The sequence below is a fragment of the Phocoena phocoena genome, chromosome 6, assembly GCF_963924675.1.
Source record: "Phocoena phocoena chromosome 6, mPhoPho1.1, whole genome shotgun sequence".
Classification (NCBI taxonomy): Eukaryota; Metazoa; Chordata; class Mammalia; order Artiodactyla; family Phocoenidae; genus Phocoena; species Phocoena phocoena.
In genome coordinates this window covers 83,936,481-83,958,556 of record NC_089224.1, presented here as the reverse complement: position 1 = coordinate 83,958,556, position 22,076 = coordinate 83,936,481, and the positions used below count along the sequence as shown (strand labels likewise).

Here is a 22,076-nt window from a genome sequence, read left to right as displayed (position 1 = left end):
TAATAGATTATGTTGCTTGAGGTAAACTTAGGTAGATCTTGGAAAGCTCTACCTTTGTTGAAGAAATGCTGCAATTGAGTTTTTGTGTGGTCTAGTTAGTGTAAAATGTGCCTTGGTTTTGGGCGCTGAGCAGTTTGCCAAAGAGAACCTACTAGTAATTTTGGGTTTGTGGTATAGATTGCTAGTTGTCTGTCTCAGCTTTCATTCATTCTCCCCTCTCTTAGTGATGGAATTTCCAGGTTTTAGCTGGGCATATGATTATACAAAATAAAAACTAGATTTCCTAACTTCTTTTGTAGTTAGGAGTGGTCATGTGGGTAATTTCTATTTGAATAGCTCCGACTCCTCCGTCCAGTGTCAGACTTATACATTGAGTTGTTTGATGGCCATCTCTGCCTGGATTTATACCAGAGACACTTTAAGCTCAACATGTTAAAGGTAGAATTTATTTTCTAGATATTTGCTCCTCTCTGCCACTTCATCTCCATTTCCCAGTCAGCAGTGCTAGAACCCTCGATTCTTCCAATCCTCCTCATCCCATCCTCATCATCCCAAAACTCACATACATGTATACATTTAAGCAGACTTCAAACCCAGCTAATTTTTATTCTTCCTAAGTGTCCCCCTTTCTCCCAATCTGTACCAACATTGGTTCTTGCACTTGTCGTGTCTTGCCTGTATCCATCTGAAACAACTTTTCAAGCATGTTACTCCTGTGCCTGCAGAGTTGATTTCAGTGTCCTTAGCCTTCAACTGTTTGTTATCTGGTCCCATTTTACTTTTTTAGGCTCATTTGTCATTCCTAGCCCTACATTTGATCCCCTGATAGCACCAGATTTTTAAAATTTTCCTTCCCATGTATTTGTGGTTCCTTACTACTATGTCCTTGCATGCCTAATCCAGGATTAACTTTTTCTTTTAAAATAAGTTAGTTTGAGGTTTTTAAAAACTTTAATCAACTGTACATGTTTCTGAACATGAAAATGTTCAGAATTGAATACTGTTGAATACATTGTAGCCTGAAATAAGTATTTATATCCTAAGTTGCAAATTTTGTTAAGATATTCTATTTAAAGGTTTTTTTTTTTGAAATTTCTTTGAAGCTTTGAAAGAAATGTGTTTTATTTGGCTAGAAAAAAGTGATTTTAATGTGTGAGTCATAAAATTAAGTCGTTTCAGAATAGTGCTTATCTGGACCAGTCTCCTATTTCACACATAAGGAAATTGTGGCCGGGAGAAATTAGTGTTTCTGTTAAGTCAAACTGAGTTAGAAGCAAAATCAAGGTCTACTGTGACCTCCATCCTAATATAAGTATCTGCTTAAAGAAAATCTTCCAAGTGTGTTGAGGTTTTCAAGTCTTCTTACCTCCAAGTTACATCTAGGATTACCAGGCAATGTTACAAGAGCCTGTACTTTTTGTGTGAATAGCAGCTTGGGTAATGAACTGAACAATATGCATTCTTTATGTCTTAACAAGCCTGATTTCATAATGAATGGTTTATTTACAAAACAGTGGCTTTATATTCCCGACTTCTTGGCAGTTTATCCTAGGAGGAATATTTTTTGACCCACTGATTATTTTAAGTATTCTAAGTGAAGCAGGCATGGTAGATATAACACTTAGAGATGTGTGTGTCTTTGTTTGTTTTTAGCATCAAGCATTGCACGATTCTCTCCAATAATGTAGATCATCTCTTACTGAATTTAACACTGTCTGATATCATGGTCTCCCTGGCAAATGCCTCAACTTTGCAGAAGGATTCCAATTGGATAGAAATGATAAGGAAATTTGTAACAGAGACCCTTGAAGATGGCTTTAGGCTAAATAGTAAGCAGCTGAACAGATTGCTTGGGGTCTCGTGGAGGTTAATGCAGATACAACCAAACAGAGGTAGGTGTTACTGCTTTGTCCTTATATAAGAGGAGCTCTTATGCATGCTATTTAGAGTCTTAGCTTTGAGTTAATGACTTTCAAACATTTCACGTAGTCAAGTTATTTACATTCAAGCCATGAAAGGTAGCTAGCATAATTATAAAGGAATATCTACTTGAACACTGAAATCATTTATGGCTCAGAGCATCCCTTTCTCAGTGAGTAGGTCCACTCTGAAGTTAATTGGTAGGATTTCTACTAGATTACAGAGTTGGAGTGAAAGGAGGTAGGTGTTATTAAGATGAAATGACAGTGAGTCTAATGATGAAGAAATACTCTCTTCTGATGTAATTTGACTAGAAATTGATGAATCCTGCTTATCTTTTTACCTTTCTTGTAGCTTGAAGTTATGTTGCATTAAGTCAGTTTTTAGTGTGACTTACTAATTCTTTTCATTCAGAAACAGAGCTTTCCTGTTTGGTTTCCAGCTTATCCACCTTTCTAGTCTGGTTTTTGTCATCCCTGCCTAGGTTTGTTGTCTCTTAGGAAAATTTACTCTGCAGTCTCTGGTTGGTTTGACTTTCGTATTAGTCAGGCTATTACTGTAGGATTTTGATAGTAGTCATCAGTTTGTGTCTAAGGTCTGCTTTGTCATAGGAGCAAAGTAAAGTACTTTTGTGCTTTTTAGAATTAGGGGGCTGTTGAAGAAAGATTTTTGAATCATATGCAGTTTTTTTCTTTTTTTTAGAGGCTACGGAGTCTCTTATTAAGGCAGTTTATACATTGTATCAGCAGAGAGGCCTTCTCCTTCCAGTTCGGACTCTGTTACTGAAGTTTTTCAGTAAAATCTATCAAAAAGAAGAACTGAGATCTTACAGAGTCAGGTAAAGTTTCCTTTGTTATTTTGCCTTTCTTTTTCTCACCAAGTTATTTTGTAGGCTTTTAAAATAATAGACTAGATGGGGTGATTAAATCTTTGGAGAAATTCACTCTTTATATCCTATTTGGTTGCATTTAAGAAAAGAGAAGAAATTTAATTTTATAAAGGAGCATACATAATAGTGCCAGTAATCTTTATATGCATAACTGAGCAGATAAAAGTCTCTTTGAGCATATATTTCCATTTGTCCATTTAACAGCTAAAGGGCAGTTGGAACAACCTGTAGCAGCCTCAGCCTTTTCTTTTGCCTCCCATAAAAATTATGGAGGTTTAACAGCTGGTCCTTAGTGACATATTTGAGACATACGGTATAAGAATGAGGGCAGTAGAAGAGGAGGTGTGAAATGGGTGAAGGGGATTAAGAGCTACAAACTTAGTTATAAAGTAAATAAGCCACGGGGATGTAATATGTAGCATAAGGAATAATAATACTGTAATAACTTTGTATGGGGACAAATGGTGACTTATCATGGTGATCATTTGTAATGTATGCATATGTCAAATTATTATGTAGTATATACCTGAAACTAACATATAATACTGTATGTTAAAAATATTTCAGTAGATTTTTTAAAAATGAGGGCAGCAAAAGATGAGAAGGTTTCTGGCTTAGTTTGGTGCTACCAGCTGAAATAGACAACACAAAGAATAGAACTAAGGAATCAGGTTTTTGATATGGTGAGTTTGAGGTTTATTTGGGATAGTCGGGAAGAGGTGTTTGGGTGGAACGTAGAGATTCGGGATACATAGGTGGTTGTTAGAACGTATTTGAGTCTTTACTGTAAGTCAGGTGCTTTTCTTAATCTCTCAATACTCATATTTGAAGTGTAGGTACTATTGGCTTCTGTCTTAACAAAAGGAAACGGATTCTTAGGTTAAATAATCTGGTGAGTGTCATGCAACAAAGGGCAGTGGAACCAAGACTTAAGTTCAGGTCTGTCTGACTACGAAGGTCATGCTTAGTTAAGTCACTAAGGGGGACAGCAAAAGTGATTGCTGTTATCTGAGTAAGGAGACATTAGAGCATTAGCAAGTATATAAAAGAACTGAAATATGAAATAACACAAGTTTGAAGTCATTTAATGTGGGGGCACCCTACACTGAATGCATCAATGACTTAATGTAGTGTAATAATGAACGCTAACTAGTATAAATAGTTCACGAAGAGTTAAGTAGTGTCTGTGTCCTTTAAGATAAAAATACAGTTTACATACTGCCGCAAATCACATGAACTTTTAATATAGTGGGTAAAACTTTAGAAACTGCTATAGTGAAATAAATGATGCCGGCCATCTTGTAGGCTCTCACATGTTTAAATAAGTAAATGTGGTGTTATTGGTAGATGATTTGTCACTTTGTATGGTGTTTTAAACTAAAAATATTCTTTGTTTAAATTAATTCCCATTGTCTTTGAAAATTACACTTTATTTCATTTTTCCTTGACCTTAGGTATCGTAGTAAAGTGTTATCCCGTTGGTTGGCTGGTTTACCATTGCAACTTGCTCATCTTGGCTCCCGAAACCCTGAGCTCTCAACACAGCTTATTGACATTATCCATACCGCTGCAGCACGAGCAAATAAAGAATTACTAAAAAGTTTACAAGTTACTGCTCTCCGAATCTATGGTAAGAGTTTTGTTTAACTATGTAAGTAATAATTGGTCTATCCCAATTTAGGAGAGACGTTTCAAAGGGGGAGCTCTTTAGGTTTGCTTTTCCTTTAAATTATTATAAATTAATTATACCATGGGAAAATTAACAAAACATCAAACAGTAAATTCATTTTCAGTAGTATTATCTATTAGAATAGTTCTAGAAATTAATGGTTATAGATGCTTCTTGCATTCTTTTTTTAAAATTTATGTATTTTTGTCTGCTTTGGATCTCTGTTGCTGTGTGCGGGCTTTCTCTAGTTGCAGCGAGCAGGGGTTACTCTTCGTTGTGGTGCACGGGCTTCTCATTGTGGTGGCTTCTCGTTGCAGAGCGCGGGCTGTAGGCATGCAGGCTTTAGTAGTTGTGGCACTCAGGCTCAGTAGTTGTGGCTCGTGGGCTCTAGAGTGCAGGCTCAGTAGTTGTGACGCACGGGCTTAGTTGCTCCGCAGCATGTGGGATCTTCCCAGACCAGGGATTGAACCCGTGTCCCCTGCATTGGCAGGCGGATTCTTAACCACTGCGCCACCAGGGAAGCCCCTTAAATTGTCTTTTAAGCCACATGTTACTCACAAATTCAAAACTGATCAGGTATTTTTATAAAGTTCCTTTGAAGCTTTGGTGGCAAATTTTACTTACTTAACCATATGGATATCTTGTATGACTTTCATCTATTAATAACTTTTTTATTTATCACTGAAACTTTCATTTTTTAAGCAAAAATATCAATAAAGCATACTAGGATATATATATAATTTATATTTATTATTGGGATATAATTCATATACCATAAAATTTGCCATTTTACAATGTACAATTCTTTGATTTTTTAACATAGTCCCACGATTGTGCAATAGTGTTCATTATCTAATTCCAGAATATTTTTATCACCCCAAAAAGAAACTGTACCATTAGTAAGTCCCTCCCTACTTTATCCTTCCCCACCTCCTGGCAGCCCCTAATCTTCTTTTCTGTCTCTGTGTATTTGCTTATCCTGGACATTTTTTATAGATGGAATTATACAATATGGGTCCTTTGAGTCTGGCTTCTTTCACTTAATATACTGTTTTTAGGATTCATCTATGTTATAGCATATATCAGTACTTTATTTCTTTTTAATGTTGAATAGTACTCCATTGTGTGGATATACCACTTATATTTATCCATTCATTAGGTGATAGACATTGGTTTGTTTCCACCTTTTGTGGGTAATATTTTAAAATCTGTATTTTTCGGTATTGCTCATATGTGGGGTTGTGTGTGTGTGTGTACACAGATAGGTCTTTGGCTTTAAGTCAATATTATAATTGTCACTGTTTGGCAGAAGTGCTTGTTTTTTACCATTTCGCTTTTTCTCCAATCCCGTTAACCACATCATAGTTTTTATTTCAAATAACACATTCGAATGTTATGAAATTAATAGAGTGTTAAACATATCTTTAAATAATGATGTATTCAGTGTTTTACTCTAGACAGTACCTTAAGCCATACATACATGCTTTGTGAAAAAACTTTTTTCCATGTAATTGATGTATTAGAATTCAACATAACACAGTGAAAGTAATCACTTAATCTGCTTTATTAACTCTGGTTTGTATATCTTTTTTAGTTTAACTTATCTTCTTACCCCACTAGATCCACAAGAAGGCACTGTGGTGGTTCTCCCAGCAGAGTCTCAACAGCTTTTGGTCCAGCTTGTATATTTTCTACCCAGTCTGCCTGCTGATTTGCTTTCTCGGTTAAGTCGTTGCTGTATTATGGGAAGACTCAGTTCAAGTTTGGCTGCCATGCTTATCGGGATACTGCACATGAGGTAGCATGCTCAAGTGAGCTGTATTTTAAGTGTATAATCTTCCCCCCACCACCCTCTGTCCTTTTACTGGCAATTCATGAACTATAGAGGCTTTTTAAAATACTGCTCCTCCCTTCATTTGCTCTTAATGCAACAGTTAATACTATTATTAGTTAGAGGAAGTTCACTAGAGTAAGACTGTTTCACATTATTTGTTTAGTGACTTGTGTAGGAGGATTGGAACAAGGGTTAAAATTATCAAAAGTATGCAGTAAGAAACCATAAACAAGACCAAAAGACAACCCTCAGAATGGGAGAAAATATTTGCAAATGAAGCAACTGACAAAGGATTCATTTCCAAAATTTACAAGCAGCTCATGCAGCTCAATAACAAAAAAACAAACAACCCAATCCAAAAATGGGCAGAAGACCTAAATAGACATTTCTCCAAAGAAGATATACAGACTGCCAACAAACACATGAAAGAATGCTCAACATCATTAATCATTAGAGAAATGCAAATCAAAACTACAATGAGATATCATCTCACACCAGTCAGAATGGCCATCATCAAAAAATCTAGAAACAATAAATGCTGGAGAGGGTGTGGAGAAAAGGGAACACTCCTGCACTGCTGGTGGGAATGTGAATTGGTACAGCCACTGTGGAGAACAGTATGGAGGTTCCTTAAAAAACTACAAATAGAATTACCATATGACCCAGCAATCCCACTACTGGGCATGTACCCTGAGAAAACCATAATTCAAAAAGAGTCATGTACCAAAATGTTCATTGCAGCTCTATTTACAATAGCCCAGAGATGGAAACAACCTAAGTGTCCATCATCGGATGAATGGATAAAGAAGATGTGTCACATATATACAATGGAATATTACTCAGCCATAAAAAGAAACGAAATTGAGCTATTTGTAATGAGGTGGATAGACCTAGAGTCTGTCATACAGAGTGAAGTAAGTCAGAAAGAGAAAGACAAATACCGTATTCTAACACATATATGTGGAATTTAAGAAAAAAAAATGTCATGAAGAACCTAGGGGTAAGACAGGAATAAAGACACAGACCTACTGGAGAACGGACTTGAGGATATGGGGAGGGGGAAGGGTGTGCTGTGACAAAGTGAGAGAGTGGCATGGACATATATACACTACCAAACGTAAGGTAGATAGCTAGTGGGAAGCAGCTGCATAGCTCGGTGCTTCGTGACCACCTGGAGGGGTGGGATAGGGAGGGTGGAAGGGAGGGAGACGCAAGAGGGAAGAGATATGGGAACATATGTATATGTATAAACGATTCACTTTGTTATAAAGCAGAAACGAACACACCATTGTAAAGCAATTATACCCCAATAAAGATGTTAAAAAAAAAAGTATGCAGTAAGGGTTCAGTGGCAGGTGAGAGCACTGTGCTTAAAACCTTTGGTGTTACGAAATGGCAGTACAGACCTTCCTTTCTGGAAGGGAGCTCAGAATTTAATGTAGCTGACGAAATAAATAAGTTTGTAGACTCAGACAAGGAATCACTTGAAATATCTTTGTGTGTGCGCATGTGTGTGTGTGTGTGTGTGTGTGTGTGGCAAAATATACATAACATGAAACTTACCATTTTAACCAGTTTTAGGTATACAGTTAAAACTGTTCAGTGGCATTAAGTGCATTCATATTGTTGTGCAACCAGCACCACTGTTCATCTCCAGAACTTTTCATCATCCCAAACTGAAACTCTGTACTAATCATTTCCCCTTCCCCCAGCCCCCGTTTACCACTATTTTATCTTCATGATTTTGATTATTTTAGGTAACCTCATATAAATGGAATCATACCATATTTTCCTTTTGTGTTTTGCTTAGTTCACTCAGTGTAACTTTTCAGGGTTCATGCATATTGTAGCATGTTTCACGGTTTCCTTTTTTAAGTTTGAATATTCAGTATTCCATTATACCACATTTTGTTTATTCATCTGTTGATGGACTCTTGGTTGTTTCTACCCTTTGGCTATGGTGAATAATGCTGCTGTGAACACTGGTGTACAGATACCTGTTTGACTCCTTTTCATTCTTTTGGCTATATACCCAGAAGTGGAATTGCCAGATCATATGGTAATCTGTTTAATTTTTCAAGGAACTGCCATACTGTTTTCCATAGTGACTGTACCATTTTACTCTGAAAGGTCTTATAACTAATAGTGTTTCGTATTGCGAGTGTTCAGAATATTCTTAAAAATTTCATGTCTGTATCAGGTATGGTACTTTAGTATTCAGCAATACTTGTTAATGATTGTGGCCTATGGACAGGGTCTGATACGGTTTTAGGCATAACTGAAAATGTGAAGCCTAGCTTCCTTGTGGCTTCTTGTACAGATCCCCTATCCCAGTTCAATAGGAGTAGCTCACGTTATTAGTAGATTTTCTTTAGTTTTGTTTGCCAGTCTCTTCATACCAGTATAGGACATACGTTTGAGTGTTGTCACCTAGAATGTGCTTCATAACTGATAACATCTCCTTTTAGCAAAAGAGAGCTGTTTGCAATGTGTTGTTTGTATGTGAAAATTCAAGGTTTATTTCTGTGTTCATGTGCATTAAAGAAAGACTTGGTCTTAATTTGAAGTACTCTAAACATTTATTAGTTTCCCATGTTTTCCTTTCTTAGAAATTAAAAAACAAAACAAAAAAAACCCAAAGCCCTGCTCTTTGTCTAGTGCAGCACGTAATGCTAGGCCTTTAAAGAAATGTTATTTCTTTTCTTATAACTTAAGTGGTTTCAAGTTAATAAAACTTCCAGTGGAGGGCACTGTTCCTTTGATATAACTGTTGAAGGCTCTGTTTTAACATTCATTTAAAAGCACCTTTTGAACACTTCTTGAAATTGATTCTCTTTGGAAGCTGTATTTAATATCTTTATCAGTTATGATTGACTTATGCTTAATAACTTTTGTCAAGGATTTTTTTCAAAAGTTTTTTTTACTTTTTGTGGATTTGTGGTGAGTATTGAGAAAATCTGTTAATTTACAAATAATGGTCATAGGGGTTTATTAATTATTAAGAGCAGAATGTCATTGTAGTTAAAAGTCCACTAAGTTAAATTTTGCTTTTTAGTATTTGCACAGAGTCTGTTAGTAGACTTCTCTTTCTATAGATGTATTGTTCCTATTCAAATTAATCTCTCTTAAAAAATAAAACAAAATTGGAACTTTTCAGCTTTCTCAGGCCAGTGGCATTATTATTGTATCACTTTTCCTAGATTTAGAATTTAAGAATTTTAAGAATATTTCCGTAGAAATAACCTGGGTTATTTCATATGTTTAGTTTTCTCTTCAAAATATCCCTTTCTGTCCCTGATCATGACTATAAACTAGCCAGCTTTTTCATTATCTCCCACCTGTACTATTACAGCAAGTAGTCTTGCTTCTTAGTCCCATCTATTTTGTGCATTGTTGCCAGATTAATTTTCCTGAAATGTTCCTTTAATTTCTGATTTTCATCTGTTACATTAATTGGACTGTGAGATCTAGTTCACTTCAGGTACTGTTCTGTTGCTCTGCTGTCTGTATCTGAGAGACTTTAAGAGCAGGTTACCAGCAAAGAATATCTGTGTTCCATGTGTGAAAAACTCATCAGCTAAAAAACCGTTGGTCTTCATTTTATCTTTTAAAAAGTGTACTTAGAATTCCTGCTCCTACCTTTTTTACCATCTACTTAGAGCTTTTTGAGTTTGATTTTTTTCCCCCCATCTGTGTTGTTCTACTGGCCTTTACTCATTCCTTATCCTCTCTGCTCCTAGTTTATTTACAGCTGGGTTGGGGAACATAAGACGTAAATGTGGAAAGGTAATGTACACTGTTAGATAAAAATATCAGAGAAGGGAGAAGTTCTTGGACTGAGAAATTTGGCTTGGTTTTTTTTTTTTTTTTGCGGTACGCGGGCCTCTCCCGTTACGGAGCACAGGCTCCAGACGTGCAGGCTCAGCGGCCATGGCTCACAGGCCTAGCCGCTCTGCGGCATGTGGGATCTTCCCAGACCGGGGCATGAACCCGCGTCCCCTGCATCGGCAGGTGGACTCTGAACCACTGCGCCACCAGGGAAGCCCCTGGCTTGGCTTTTAAGTAGGGTGAATATGTGAGCTGGACTGCCAGGAACAGTTCTAGTTTACTTCTTTTGTCCCAGCATGTTTAGTAATAGCATCCCCTTTTACTCTCAGAAGTGTTCTGGCTTGGACAGTATATATATTCATAGTTTTAAGGACAGCGTGATATATTGCTTGTCTTTTGTCCAAACTAGACTCTTACATGGATTTCCTACCCCCTTTAGCCACTGGATGGCACAGTTTTCACTGGGTTCAAGAGGATATTAGTTTGTTTTCTAATCATCATTTTGTACTCCTTTCCATTGAGCATCTCTGATGTTTTATAGACTCTTAGCTTGCGATATTCCCTCCATAGCCCTTTGCTTATTGTGAGAATGATAATCAGAAGAGTGTTTCCATTATTTTTAACTCCCCAACTTTTAAGAATGTTAATAAATACAATTATTTCATAGGTAAAAAGTTTTTAGTGCTTTTAGTTGAATTAGAAATTTCTAATTTTGTGTGACATTTATTCAGATTTCTGTGATAAAAATTAGTAGTCTCAGCTTGTTGGATCTGATCATTCTCAGCTTTTTTTTTTTTTTTTTTTTTTTGCTATATCCATGGTTGACATTTGCTCTATTCCTTCTTAGACTTACCTTGAAGAGAGTTTTTAAAGGAGTCACTGGAAACTGATCTTACAGCAGGAACCAACTAATCCTCATTTAATGAGAAGCTGCTGTACATTTAGCTATTCCCTGGAGTCCCCTACCAGTACTTCAGCCACAATATTGTGAAGTAGACCTAGTTACAACTTTGAAAAGAATAGGAACACATAGTTATCTTAGAGTGGCTTTAAATTGAAGTATTCTTTGCCTAATTAAGATACTTTTGCTTAGGTAGGAAGCAGGAACTTGTTTGAACTTAACTCATTTATGTAAGCAAGGTAAGACTTTATAAAAAATCAAGCAGTAAATACATAGCAGCTGAACATACTACTGAAAAGGAAAACTTTATCTTGGCTCCTTGAGTCTGATTTTCAAGTGGTGTGGAAAATTTTTTAAGTTTGTACGATATTTGTGGACCAATTATGCTTTTCAGTGAAACTTTACATAAATATAAATAAGTTAAAAGTTACATTTTCCATATTGTGGTACTTGAACCCTTATATATAAAGTTAATATGTACTGTGGATTTTGTTTAAGCTATTAAATTAGACTTGTTTTCAATAAAGAAAAATGGTTATATATACTGTGCTTTTATTCTTGAGTCTTCAAGTGGTCACTTCTCATAATAGTTCTCCCATTGTTTATTATAGATCATCATTTTCTGGATGGAAGTCTTCAGTTAAAGACTGGTTGATGAGTGATGTGGACTATTTCAGCTTCCTATTTTCAACACTTACAGGTAACCACATTGATCTGCCAAGTTAAGGAAAGGAAAAAAGCCTAGTATGAAGATTCTTCTGAGATTTACTCTCATACCTGTTTGGCTCTAAGATTTGAACCCCATTGCATACTTGAAAAAGTTGATGAACAGAATAGCCATTTTAAACATGTTTGAAATGTTTAACATGATAGGAAGGATATCAGATTTCAATTAGCCATTTTTTGCATTCCATTGACCTCAAAGCAAAATTAGTAAAATGAGTCTAGAAATGTTATAAGTTCTGTTTCTAAGTATTATTACTATGGTTTTAAATGATGTACTGTCTCAGTATTTTTGTTTTGTACTTGGATGATGAAGATGAGAATCTTTGAAATTTTCTGAAGACTTGAAATTTGGAGACTTAGTATGTTAAGTCAGAATCCAAAAAAATCTTGACAGGTTCTGATAAGGAGCTGAATCTAGCAAGATAAATATTGTGTAAAAGATAAAAGTAGACTCCTACACGTTTGTTTGATAGTTTTGGATGTACACATTTGCGATGGAGGTGAAGGCTTTATGTTTTAATAGTAGTACTGGTCAAAAGGTTTAGTGGTTTTAGGAAACTCATTAGGAATCAGTAGTGGGGTGTGGCTTCCAAACTAGATGATGAGTCTCTAGGGCGTGTTCACAGAAATATAGTTATCTGAAAACATCAAAGCAGGTAGCTAGAGTCAGACCACATTGCAAGTATTCTGATCATTCCAAGAGTTATCTTTCAGGAGGGACTTTGGCACGTTGTCTGTATAGGTCAGGCCAAGTGTAATAGAGGTGGTAAGAGAATCAGAAATTTTATTATGTAAGGTATGGTTGAAGGAACTGCATTATTGAAAAAAAAAGACTTAGGAGGGTGGAGTAGTTTTAAAACATTTGAAGGGCTATTATGTAAGAGAATATAGAGTTTGGTATATGTATGAATGAGTATATTATTTTACTTTTTCAATAGCTTTTTTAAACCTACCATTAATTAGAACGATGATGCCTTTCACAGGCACCTTTATTTAAGTAAAGGTAGTAATGCCCCCAATATTAGGGGTAAAACCTGTTTCTTGCTTTATTACAGATTGAGTCAGGTTACATTCTTTGTGAACATAATTATATGAATTTTACTACATTACATTACATTGCTAGCATTTTATTTTTAAAAATACTACACATGAAATACAGAAATTCAGAGGAGACAAGGTAGCTTAAAGAAGAATTTAACTTGAAGATACATGTCATCTGTTTTTAAAAAATTAATAAAGAATGTCACGGGCTTCCCTGGTGGCGCAGTGGTTGAGAGTCTGCCTGCCGATGCAGGGGACACGGGTTTGTGCCCCGGTCCGGGAAGATCCCACGTGCTGTGGAGCGGCTGGGCCCGTGAGCCATGGCCGCTGAGCCTGCGCATCCGGAGCCTGTGCTCCGCAACGGGAGAGGCCACAACAGTGAGAGGCCCGCGTACCACAAAAAAAAAAGAAGTCACTTGCCTTGTGATTTATTTATTTATTGGCTTTCTTTATACCCAAATTAGGGTTTTCAAAAGAGGAGCTGACTTGGCTTCAGAGCCTTCGAGGAGTTCCTCATGTCATCCAGACACAGCTTTCCCCTGTGCTGCTTTACCTTACTGACTTGGATCAATTTTTACACCATTGGGACGTAACAGAGGTAATTGTCCATTTTAAAAGAAACTCATAATTATTAGAATTCAGTTAATCAGCCACCAACAGTTGCTGTATGTCAGGGTTGCCTTGTGTAAGATACTTTCAGAGATTCAGAGTAGTATAAAACACAATCCATGTTCTGAAAGTGCTTATGATCCTTGGATAGAAGATGTATATTTCTAAAAGTATTTTCATTATAAGTTATGCCAATACAATAGAGTAAATTAGCAGTTTGAACGATAGAGACAAATTTATTTTCTATTGTCTAGCATAGGGAAGAAAGGATGGATCCATCTATGGAAAAGAGGAAAGGCTTCATAGAAAAGGAAGAATTTGACTTAGGTATTGAAGGATGAATAAGAGTTAGGGTAGGATTTGGTATCCTGAAGGTGGGTTTTTCTAATCAGAAGAGATTATTCGGCATTTCCTTTGGTTTTAAGAATTAGTATATAGTTTAGCAGAGTTAAATTTTAAACCCTAATTTCTCCTTAAATTTTTAAGTTCAACTTACAAATCTTATCTTTTAGATAAATATAGTAAATTTAAAGGGAGACTTTGATTATATTTTATTCCTTTTACAAACTATTTAAAACTTTAAAACTGTTTAAATAACTTAATATATTCACTATTCGTCAAGTAGTTCAGTTTTTTGACAAATCTTCACAAATGTTACAGTAAATCTTAAATATCTAATAAATTTATGTAAGTATGATAAATCTTAGTATCTTTAAGTTTCGGTACTGTTTGTAGTGAAATTCAAATTAAAACCACAAGTCTAGGGCCTTCCCTGGTGGCGCAGTGGTTGAGAGTCCGCCTGCCGATCCAGGGGACGCGGGTTCGTGCCCCGGTCTGGGAGGATCCCACATGCTGCAGAGCGGCTGGGCCCGTGAGCCATGCCCGCTGGGCCTGCGTGTCCGGAGCCTGTGCTCCGCAGCGGGAGAGACCGCGGCAGTGAGAGGCCCACGTGCCGCAAAAAAAAAAAAAAAAAAAACCACAAGTCTAAATTAATTATTGATATGTTTTAAATTGGAATTACAGGGCTGATTTTTTACCCTAATAGTCAAAATTGTCTTCTGTGTTACAAATATGTAAAGTAAATATGTAAAAACATCCTAACTGTTAATACTAAGGATTTGAGTCTCTAAAAACATGTATCTGTTAGTTAATTTCTGTTTATTTCTTCAGTTTGTTTCTTTGCATTGGAAAGGTACTTGCCCAGTAGGAATGTCATTGTGTCATCCCAAATAATTTTGGTTTGAACCTTGCAAATTCTGAGGTTATGTTCTCTGCTGGCCAATTTTTTTTAATGATTCAGAAGGTTTTTGGTTAGGACATTGACTATATATTCTTTTCTTGTAACTCCTAATTGCTAGGCCATAAGTCTTTTTTTTTTTAACTGCTTTGTCAGTGTTCTCAACAAGGTAGTCTCTAGAACCTACATCTATTTTGTTGCTATACCAATTGATTTTATTAAAATCAACTGATCTATTTACTACTTCTTTCATTCTGTTCCTGAATACTCTTCATTTTCTTCCTGTCCCTTAGGGCTATACCTTTTGTAGATGTTTAACACATTTCTCTCATGGTTTTGTTTGACTCTGATCACAATACTTAAGTCATGCCAATGACACTTTGTTCTTTTTATTACCCTGGTGCCTATATATATGAACATATATAGGCTCTCAAAAAATAGTGGATTTTAAAAAGTGAAAAATAATGAATTGGATAACCAACCTAATTATTTAATATCTGAAATTTTATATTAATCCATAGTAAGTGAAGAGAGCTAAGAAAGACTGAGATTGAGGCCTTGAATACTACATTGGGGGGGGGCTTCCCTGGTGGCGCAGTGGTTGACAGTCTGCCTGCCGATGCAGGGGACACGGGTTTGTGCCCCGGTCCGGGAAGATCTCACATGCCGCGGAGCGGCTAGGCCCGTGAGCCATGGCCGCTGAGCCTGTGCGTCCGGAGGCTGTGCTCCGCAACGGGAGAGGCCACAACAGTGAGAGGCCCGTGTACCGCAAACAAAAAACTACATTGGGAAGTTTAGTTTTGCCAACAGTAGTATTGGTAGTTGTTTTGTAGGACAGACTGTTTCTAATGTTTTTCAGCTGTATCATGCTGTATTGGAAAAACCATTGTATGGGGATAAGTGGGCCCCAGATCCCCGGCATAGATTTGTTAGTGTCTAGTTTGGTAACTTGGACAACTGCATTAATCTTCCTCTGACAATTATCTGTGTAAAGCCAAGACACAATTGTCATGAAAATGTGATCAGTTATATTTCTGAGTGTACATTTGGCAAGAACATGTATTAAACTTCAAGGTTGCTGTCTGAAATGTTAAGACATACATTAGAAAAAATCTGAAAGTTTTGGTTTTAGTTTTTGAAGTTCTTAAGTAAAGATTTCAGTTTTATTTTGGATAAAATTTGCCATATTTAAGTTGGCCTCTTCATGTGAAATTACTTGAAATATACAGTTTTTGACAGCCTTAGTATAAAAATTTATTTTTCTAATTTTTTTTTGGAGTATTATCACAAAGTACAATTTAGAAGAATAGAAGGATAATAGTAAAAAGTGTTCCTCCATTCCCTATCTCCCAGCCATCTGTTTTCCCTCCCTAGTTTCTAAATGTAGTCTTTTTTTTTCTTAATTTTTATTGGAGTATAGTTGCTTTACACTGTTGTGTTAGTTTCTGCTGTACAGTAAAGTGAATCAGTTATATGTATACATATATCCCCTCTTTTTTAGATTTCCTTCCCGTTTAGGTCACCACAGAGCATTGAGTAGAGTTCCCCGTGCTATATAGTAGGTTCTCATTAGTTATCTAGTTTATACACAGTAGTGTATATATGTCAATCCCAATGTCCCAATTCATCCCACCCTCCCTCCCCACCTTGGTATCCCTAAGTTTGTTCTCTACACCCATGTCTTTGTTTCTGCTTTGCCAATAAGTTCATCTGTACCATTTTTCTAGATTCCACATAAAGCAATATTATATATTTGTTTTTCTGACTTATTTCACTCTGTATGACAGTCTCTAGGTCTATCCATGTCTGTGTAAGTGGCACTATTTCGTTCCTTTTTATGGTTAAGTAATATTCCATTGTATACATGTACCACATCTTCTTTATCCATTCCTCTGTTAAGGGACATTTAGGTTGCTTCCGTGTCCTGGCTATTGTAAATAGTGCTGCAGTGAACATTGGGGTGCATGTATCTTTTTGAATTATGGCTTTCTCCAGCTATGTGCCCAGGAGTGGTATTACTGGGTCATATGGTAGTTCTGTTTTTAGTTTTTTGAGGAACCCTCATATTGTTCTCCGTAGTAGCTGTGCCAATTTACATTCCCACCAACAGTGTGTAAGGTTTCCTTCACATCCTCTCCAGCATTTATCGTTTCTAGGTCTTTTGATGATGACCATTCTGACCGGTGTTAGGTGATAGCTCATCTAAATGTATTCTTTTAGGTAACTTCTGTGTCATCACAAATGATTACATGTGTTCTTTTGGTTTTCTCCTTTTATAGAAATAACATAACTCTGTACACTGATTTGGATCACACAGTTTTCACTTAGTATATATATATATTTTTTTTTAAATTTCTTAATATTTTATTTATTTACTTATTTACTTACTTTTGGCTGCATTGGGTCATTGTTGCTGTGCGTTGGCTTTCTCTGGTTGTGGCGAGCGGGGGCTGCTCTTTGCTGCAGTGCACAGGCTTCTCATTGTGGCTTCTCTTGTTGCGGAGCATGGGCTCAAGGCACACGGGCTTCAGTAGTTGTGGCACGCAGGCTCAGTAGTGGCTCGCGGGCTCTAGAGCGCAGGCTCAGTAGTTGTGGCGCACAGGCTTAGTTGCTCTGTGGCATGTGGGATCTTCCTGGACGAGGGCTCGAACCCCTGTCCCTTGCATTGGCAGGCGGATTCTTAACCACCGTGCCACCAGGGAAGTCCCACACTTAGTATATTTGCGATCATTTCTTCTGAAAGAATTGTATGACATTGCCATTAATGATGGAAATAGTAATTAACGGGAAAGATCACAAAGGGAAAAGGAATCTCTAGACAGAGATACTGTTTCCAAATGGAGATGTCTATTCCAGAGCCAATGAAAGGTTTTAAGGTTAATTTTATTTGTGATTTATAAAGTTTTGAATGGTTTTAAAAGTTATTTTTTAACTAAGTTCTGAAGGATAATAATAAAACATTAATCTAGTTTAAGAAATAGAATGTTTTTCATTATTTTTGAAACTCCTATGTGCTTTTCCCCTGTCCCTTTAGAGTAACACTGTCTTAAATTTTATCATACTCTTGCTCCTTTATAGTTTTACCATATTAGCATGTAATTCCAAACCATATTGTTTAGTCTTACATGTCATTGAACTTTTTAAAAGTGAAATATTTTTTAGTAATTTCCTTTTTTTTCATTCAGTATACTAAGATACCCATGTTAATGTGTAAGCAGTTGTTCATTCTTTTTCGTTGCTGTGTAGCATTCCATTGTAATCAGATATCATGATTGGTTGTTTTTCATAGTTTCAGTATTTTTTTTCATAGTTTCAGTATTTTTAATCATTCCATTTTTATCTCCACTTTTGTCATGTTAGCTTTGCCTCTTATGTTTTTAACCATTTGCTCTTCAAGTTAATACAACCTGCCTTCTATACTGTACTGCTTCATGCCATAATGTAGTGTGTAATGATGTGTGAGGTTATTCTTATTTTTGTTTCTCTGTATGTAATGTGTGTTTTTTTCTCTACATGCCTTTTTTTTTTTTACAAATTTTAGAGATTTTTCCTTTTATCACATTTTTTCCAGCAGTTTGATTATATTAATACCTTTTTTCAATGCTTTGAAATGTCAAATGAGTAATTTTGTTCTTTTATTTTTAAACTATTTGCAGAGACAACACAAAATTATATAATGTTACATTTATTTTAACCTACACTTCTTCCTTCATAAGGTTACTTGTCTAAACATTTCACTAACATTGTGCAATTTTAAACTGAGAAAAAGAACAAAGTTACAAGTGTGACAATTTATCAGGAATAGATTAAGTGACAGCTGTAACTAGAATCAGAATTAGATTATTTTAATAATTCCAGGAAGAGTATAATTTACAAAATACATTTGAATGATGTTAGGAAGATAGCAGGAGGAATTATTTGCTTAGTCAAATAATTTCTTTCACTTAGTAATATTTACTTAAGCTTCCTCCATGTGTTTTCATGACTTCACAGCTTATTTCCTTTTAGCACTGAATAATATTCCATTGTCTGGTTATATCAGTTTATCCATTTACTGAAGGACATCTTGATTACTTTCAGATTTTGGCAGTTGTGAATAAAGCTGCTATAAATATCTGTGTGTAGGTTTTTGTGTAGACATAAGGTTTCAACTCCTTTGGTTAAATACTAAGGAGAGCAGTTGCTGGATCATATGGTAAGAGTGTATTTAATATTGTAAAAAACCACCAAACATGTTTCCAAAGTGCTGTACCATTTTGTATTTCTACCAGCAGTAAATGAGAGTTTCTGTTGCCCCACATCCTTGCTAGTATTTGGTATTGTCAGTCTTCCAGATTTTGGTCATTCTAATAGGTGTGTAGTGGTATCTCATAATTGTTTTAATTTGCATTTCCCTGATAACATGTGATGTGGAATGTTTTTTCATATGCTTATTTGCCATGTGTCTTCTTTGGTGAGGTGTCTGTTATGGTCTTTGGCTGATTTTAAAATTAGGTTATTTTCTTATTGTTGGATTTTAAGAGTTCTTTGAATATTTTGGATTTTTTCCTACTCTGTGGCTTATCCTTTCAGGCTCTTGACATTGTCTTTCACAAAACAAAAGTTTTAAATTTTAATGACATCCAACTTATCGGTTATTTCATTCATGCATTGTGCCTGTAGTGTTGTATCTAAAAAGTCATCATACTCAGGGTCATCTACATTTTTCCTCCTGTGTTATCTTCTAAGAGTTTTATAGTTTTGTGTTTTACATTTAGGTCTGTTGGGATACATTTTGAGTTAATTTTTGTGAAGGGTTGAAGGTCTGTGTCTAGATTCATTTTTTTTTTTCATATGGATGTCCAGTTATTACAGCACCATTTGTTGAAAAGACAGTCTTTTGCTCCATTGTCAAAGATCAGTTGACTATGTGGGTCTCTTTCTGTTCCATGTATTTATTTATCCTTTTGCCAGTAGCACACTATTTTGATTACTGTAGCTTTATAGTAATTTTTGAAATTGGTTAGTGTCAGTCCTTCAAATTGTTCTTCTCCTTCAATATATATTGGCTATTCTGGGTCTTTTGCCCCTTTGTGTAAACTTTAGAATCAGTTTATGGATCTCCACAAGATGACTTGGTAAGATTTTGGTTGGATTTATGTTGAATGTATAGATCATGTTGGGAAGAACTGACATCTTGACAACATTGAGTCTTCCTATCCATGAACATGGAATATCCTCCATTTATTTAGTTCTTTGATTTTGTTCATCAGAGTTTTTTAGTTTTCTTCATATAAGACCATATATATATTTTATTAGATTTATACCTAAATATTTCATTTTGGGGGGTGCTAATGTAAATCGTATTATGTTTTTAATTTCAAATTCCATTTGTTCATTGCTGATATTTAGGGAAGCGGTTTGACTTTTATATATTAATGCTGTGTCCTGCAACCTTGCTATAATTGATTGTTTCAGATTTTCTACAGAGATGAATGACCATGTGATCTGTGAACAAAGACCACCCAATGAATTTAAAATTTTAGATAATGGGTTTTTTAAACATATTTATTGGAGTATAACTGCTTTATAATGGTGTGTTTCTGCTTTATAACAAAGTGAATCAGTTATACATATACATATGTTCCCATATCTCTTCCCTCTTGCGTCTCCCTCCCACCCTCCCCATCCCACCCCTCTAGGTGGTCACAAAGCTCCGAGCTGATCTCCCTGTGCTATGTGGCTGCTTCCCACTAGCTATCTGTTTTACATTTGGTAGTGTATATATGTCCATGCCACTCTCTCACTTTGTCCCAACTTACCCTTCCCCCTCTCCATATCCTCAAGTCCATTCTCTAGTAGGTCTGTGTCTGATAATGGGTTTTTTAATCTCAACTTTTTTGGTTCATCTTCTGTTTCTCTTACATTCATTTTTCTTTAACTACTTGAATATATTTATAATAGTTGTTTTAAAGTTCTTGCCTGCTAATTCTGTCATCTCTTTTGATTGCTTTTTCCCCTGGTTATGTGGCACATTTTCATGTTTTTAGCCTGTCTAGTAGTTTTTGAGTGTATATTGGACAATGGAAATTTTATGTGGTGGATTTTGTTGTCTTTTAAAGAGTGTTTTGCTTTGTTCTGGCAGGCAGTCAAGTTACTTGAGTTATCACCTTTATCCTTTAGTGTCTTGTTTTTAAATTTTGTTGGGGTGGTTTATTAGAGCAAGTAACCTTTACTAAGGCAAGGATCAGCAAACTACAGCCCTGTAGGCCAAATCTTGGTGGCCCTATTTTTGTGCCATCCTTGAGCTAAGAGCAAGGTTTACTTTTTTTTTTTTTAATATTTATTTATTTAGGCTGTGCCGGGTCTTAGTTGTGGCATGCAGGATCTTTTTTAGTTGCGGCATGTGGACTTCTTAGTTGTGGCAGGTGAACTCTTAGTTGTGGCATGCATGCAGGATCTAGTTCCCTGACCAGGGATTGAACCCAGGCCTCCTGCATTAGGAGTGCGGAGTCTTACCCACTGGACCACCAGGGAAGTCCCTGTTTACATTTTTTTGACAGTTGTTAAAACAGAAAAAAAACTAAGAATATGTGGCAGAATCTGTATGTGACCTGCAAAGCCTAAAATATTTACTCTTTGGCCTTTTATAGGAAAAGTTTGCTAACTCCTGCCCTAGTGCTAATTTAGCCCTACTAATGATAGGTTCTCTTTCTAAGTATCATCTGAATGACCTGGTTGTTCTATGAAGACACTCCATGCTGGCTGGTTAGAACTCAAACATCTTTCTTCCCTGTTTGAGCTTTGGGAATTCTTTTGCTCACAACTCTGCTGCTTCTTTGGCCATGTGGAATTTCATCACCTTACGCATGTACAGCTTTTTATTCATCAACATATCTGAGGAGACTGGAGCTGTCTCTCAGGCAAAGAGGATAAGAATTTGGCTTTGTCAAATGGCCCCTCTTGGAGGACAGAGAATCCATTCAACCTTTTGACCATCTTGCTGAGCTGAATTGAGAAAATAGGAGACTCAAGAGGCCTCTGAGGGGCCTGATCCCCTCCAGCATTTCCCAGATTCTTAAGCTGCAAAAGCAGAGGGGCTTAAAAGCTAAGCCAGTAACCTCTGTGACTCATGGTCCTAAGGAAACAATGATTAGTTTAAGTTGCTGGCCTGGAAGTGGGTTGGGTCTTCAGTGTACACATAAGCTCTCATTGCAGACTCTTTTTTTTCTTTTAATTTTATTTATTTATTTTTGGCTGCATTGGGTCTTCGTTGCTGTGTGTGGGCTTTCTCTAGTTGCAGCGAGCGGGGGCTACTCTTTGTTGTGGTGCACGGGCTTCTCATTGTGGTGGCTTCTCTTGTTGTGGAGCACGGGCTCTAGGCACTCGGGCTTCAGTAGTTGTGGCTCTAGAGAGTAGACTAAGTAGTCGTGGCACACGGGG

General features: G+C 36.3%; 1 protein-coding gene and 1 non-coding gene across 3 annotated transcripts in view; one reads left to right on the top strand and one right to left on the bottom strand.

The window, feature by feature from the left end:
• TEX10 (testis expressed 10) overlaps positions 1–22,076 on the top strand; it is a 56,358-nt gene that overhangs the window by 18,627 nt on the left and 15,655 nt on the right. For both annotated transcript variants that reach the window (XM_065878768.1, XM_065878770.1), the window contains 6 exons: positions 1,654–1,892; positions 2,623–2,758; positions 4,264–4,439; positions 6,099–6,276; positions 11,653–11,741; positions 13,273–13,406. In XM_065878768.1, the coding sequence (XP_065734840.1) occupies positions 1,654–1,892; positions 2,623–2,758; positions 4,264–4,439; positions 6,099–6,276; positions 11,653–11,741; positions 13,273–13,406 (952 nt within the window). The remainder of the gene's footprint in view (positions 1–1,653; positions 1,893–2,622; positions 2,759–4,263; positions 4,440–6,098; positions 6,277–11,652; positions 11,742–13,272; positions 13,407–22,076) is intronic.
• On the bottom strand, positions 21,098–21,170 carry TRNAR-CCU (transfer RNA arginine (anticodon CCU)). The gene has a single exon. It is a non-coding gene; the product is annotated as a tRNA-Arg (tRNA).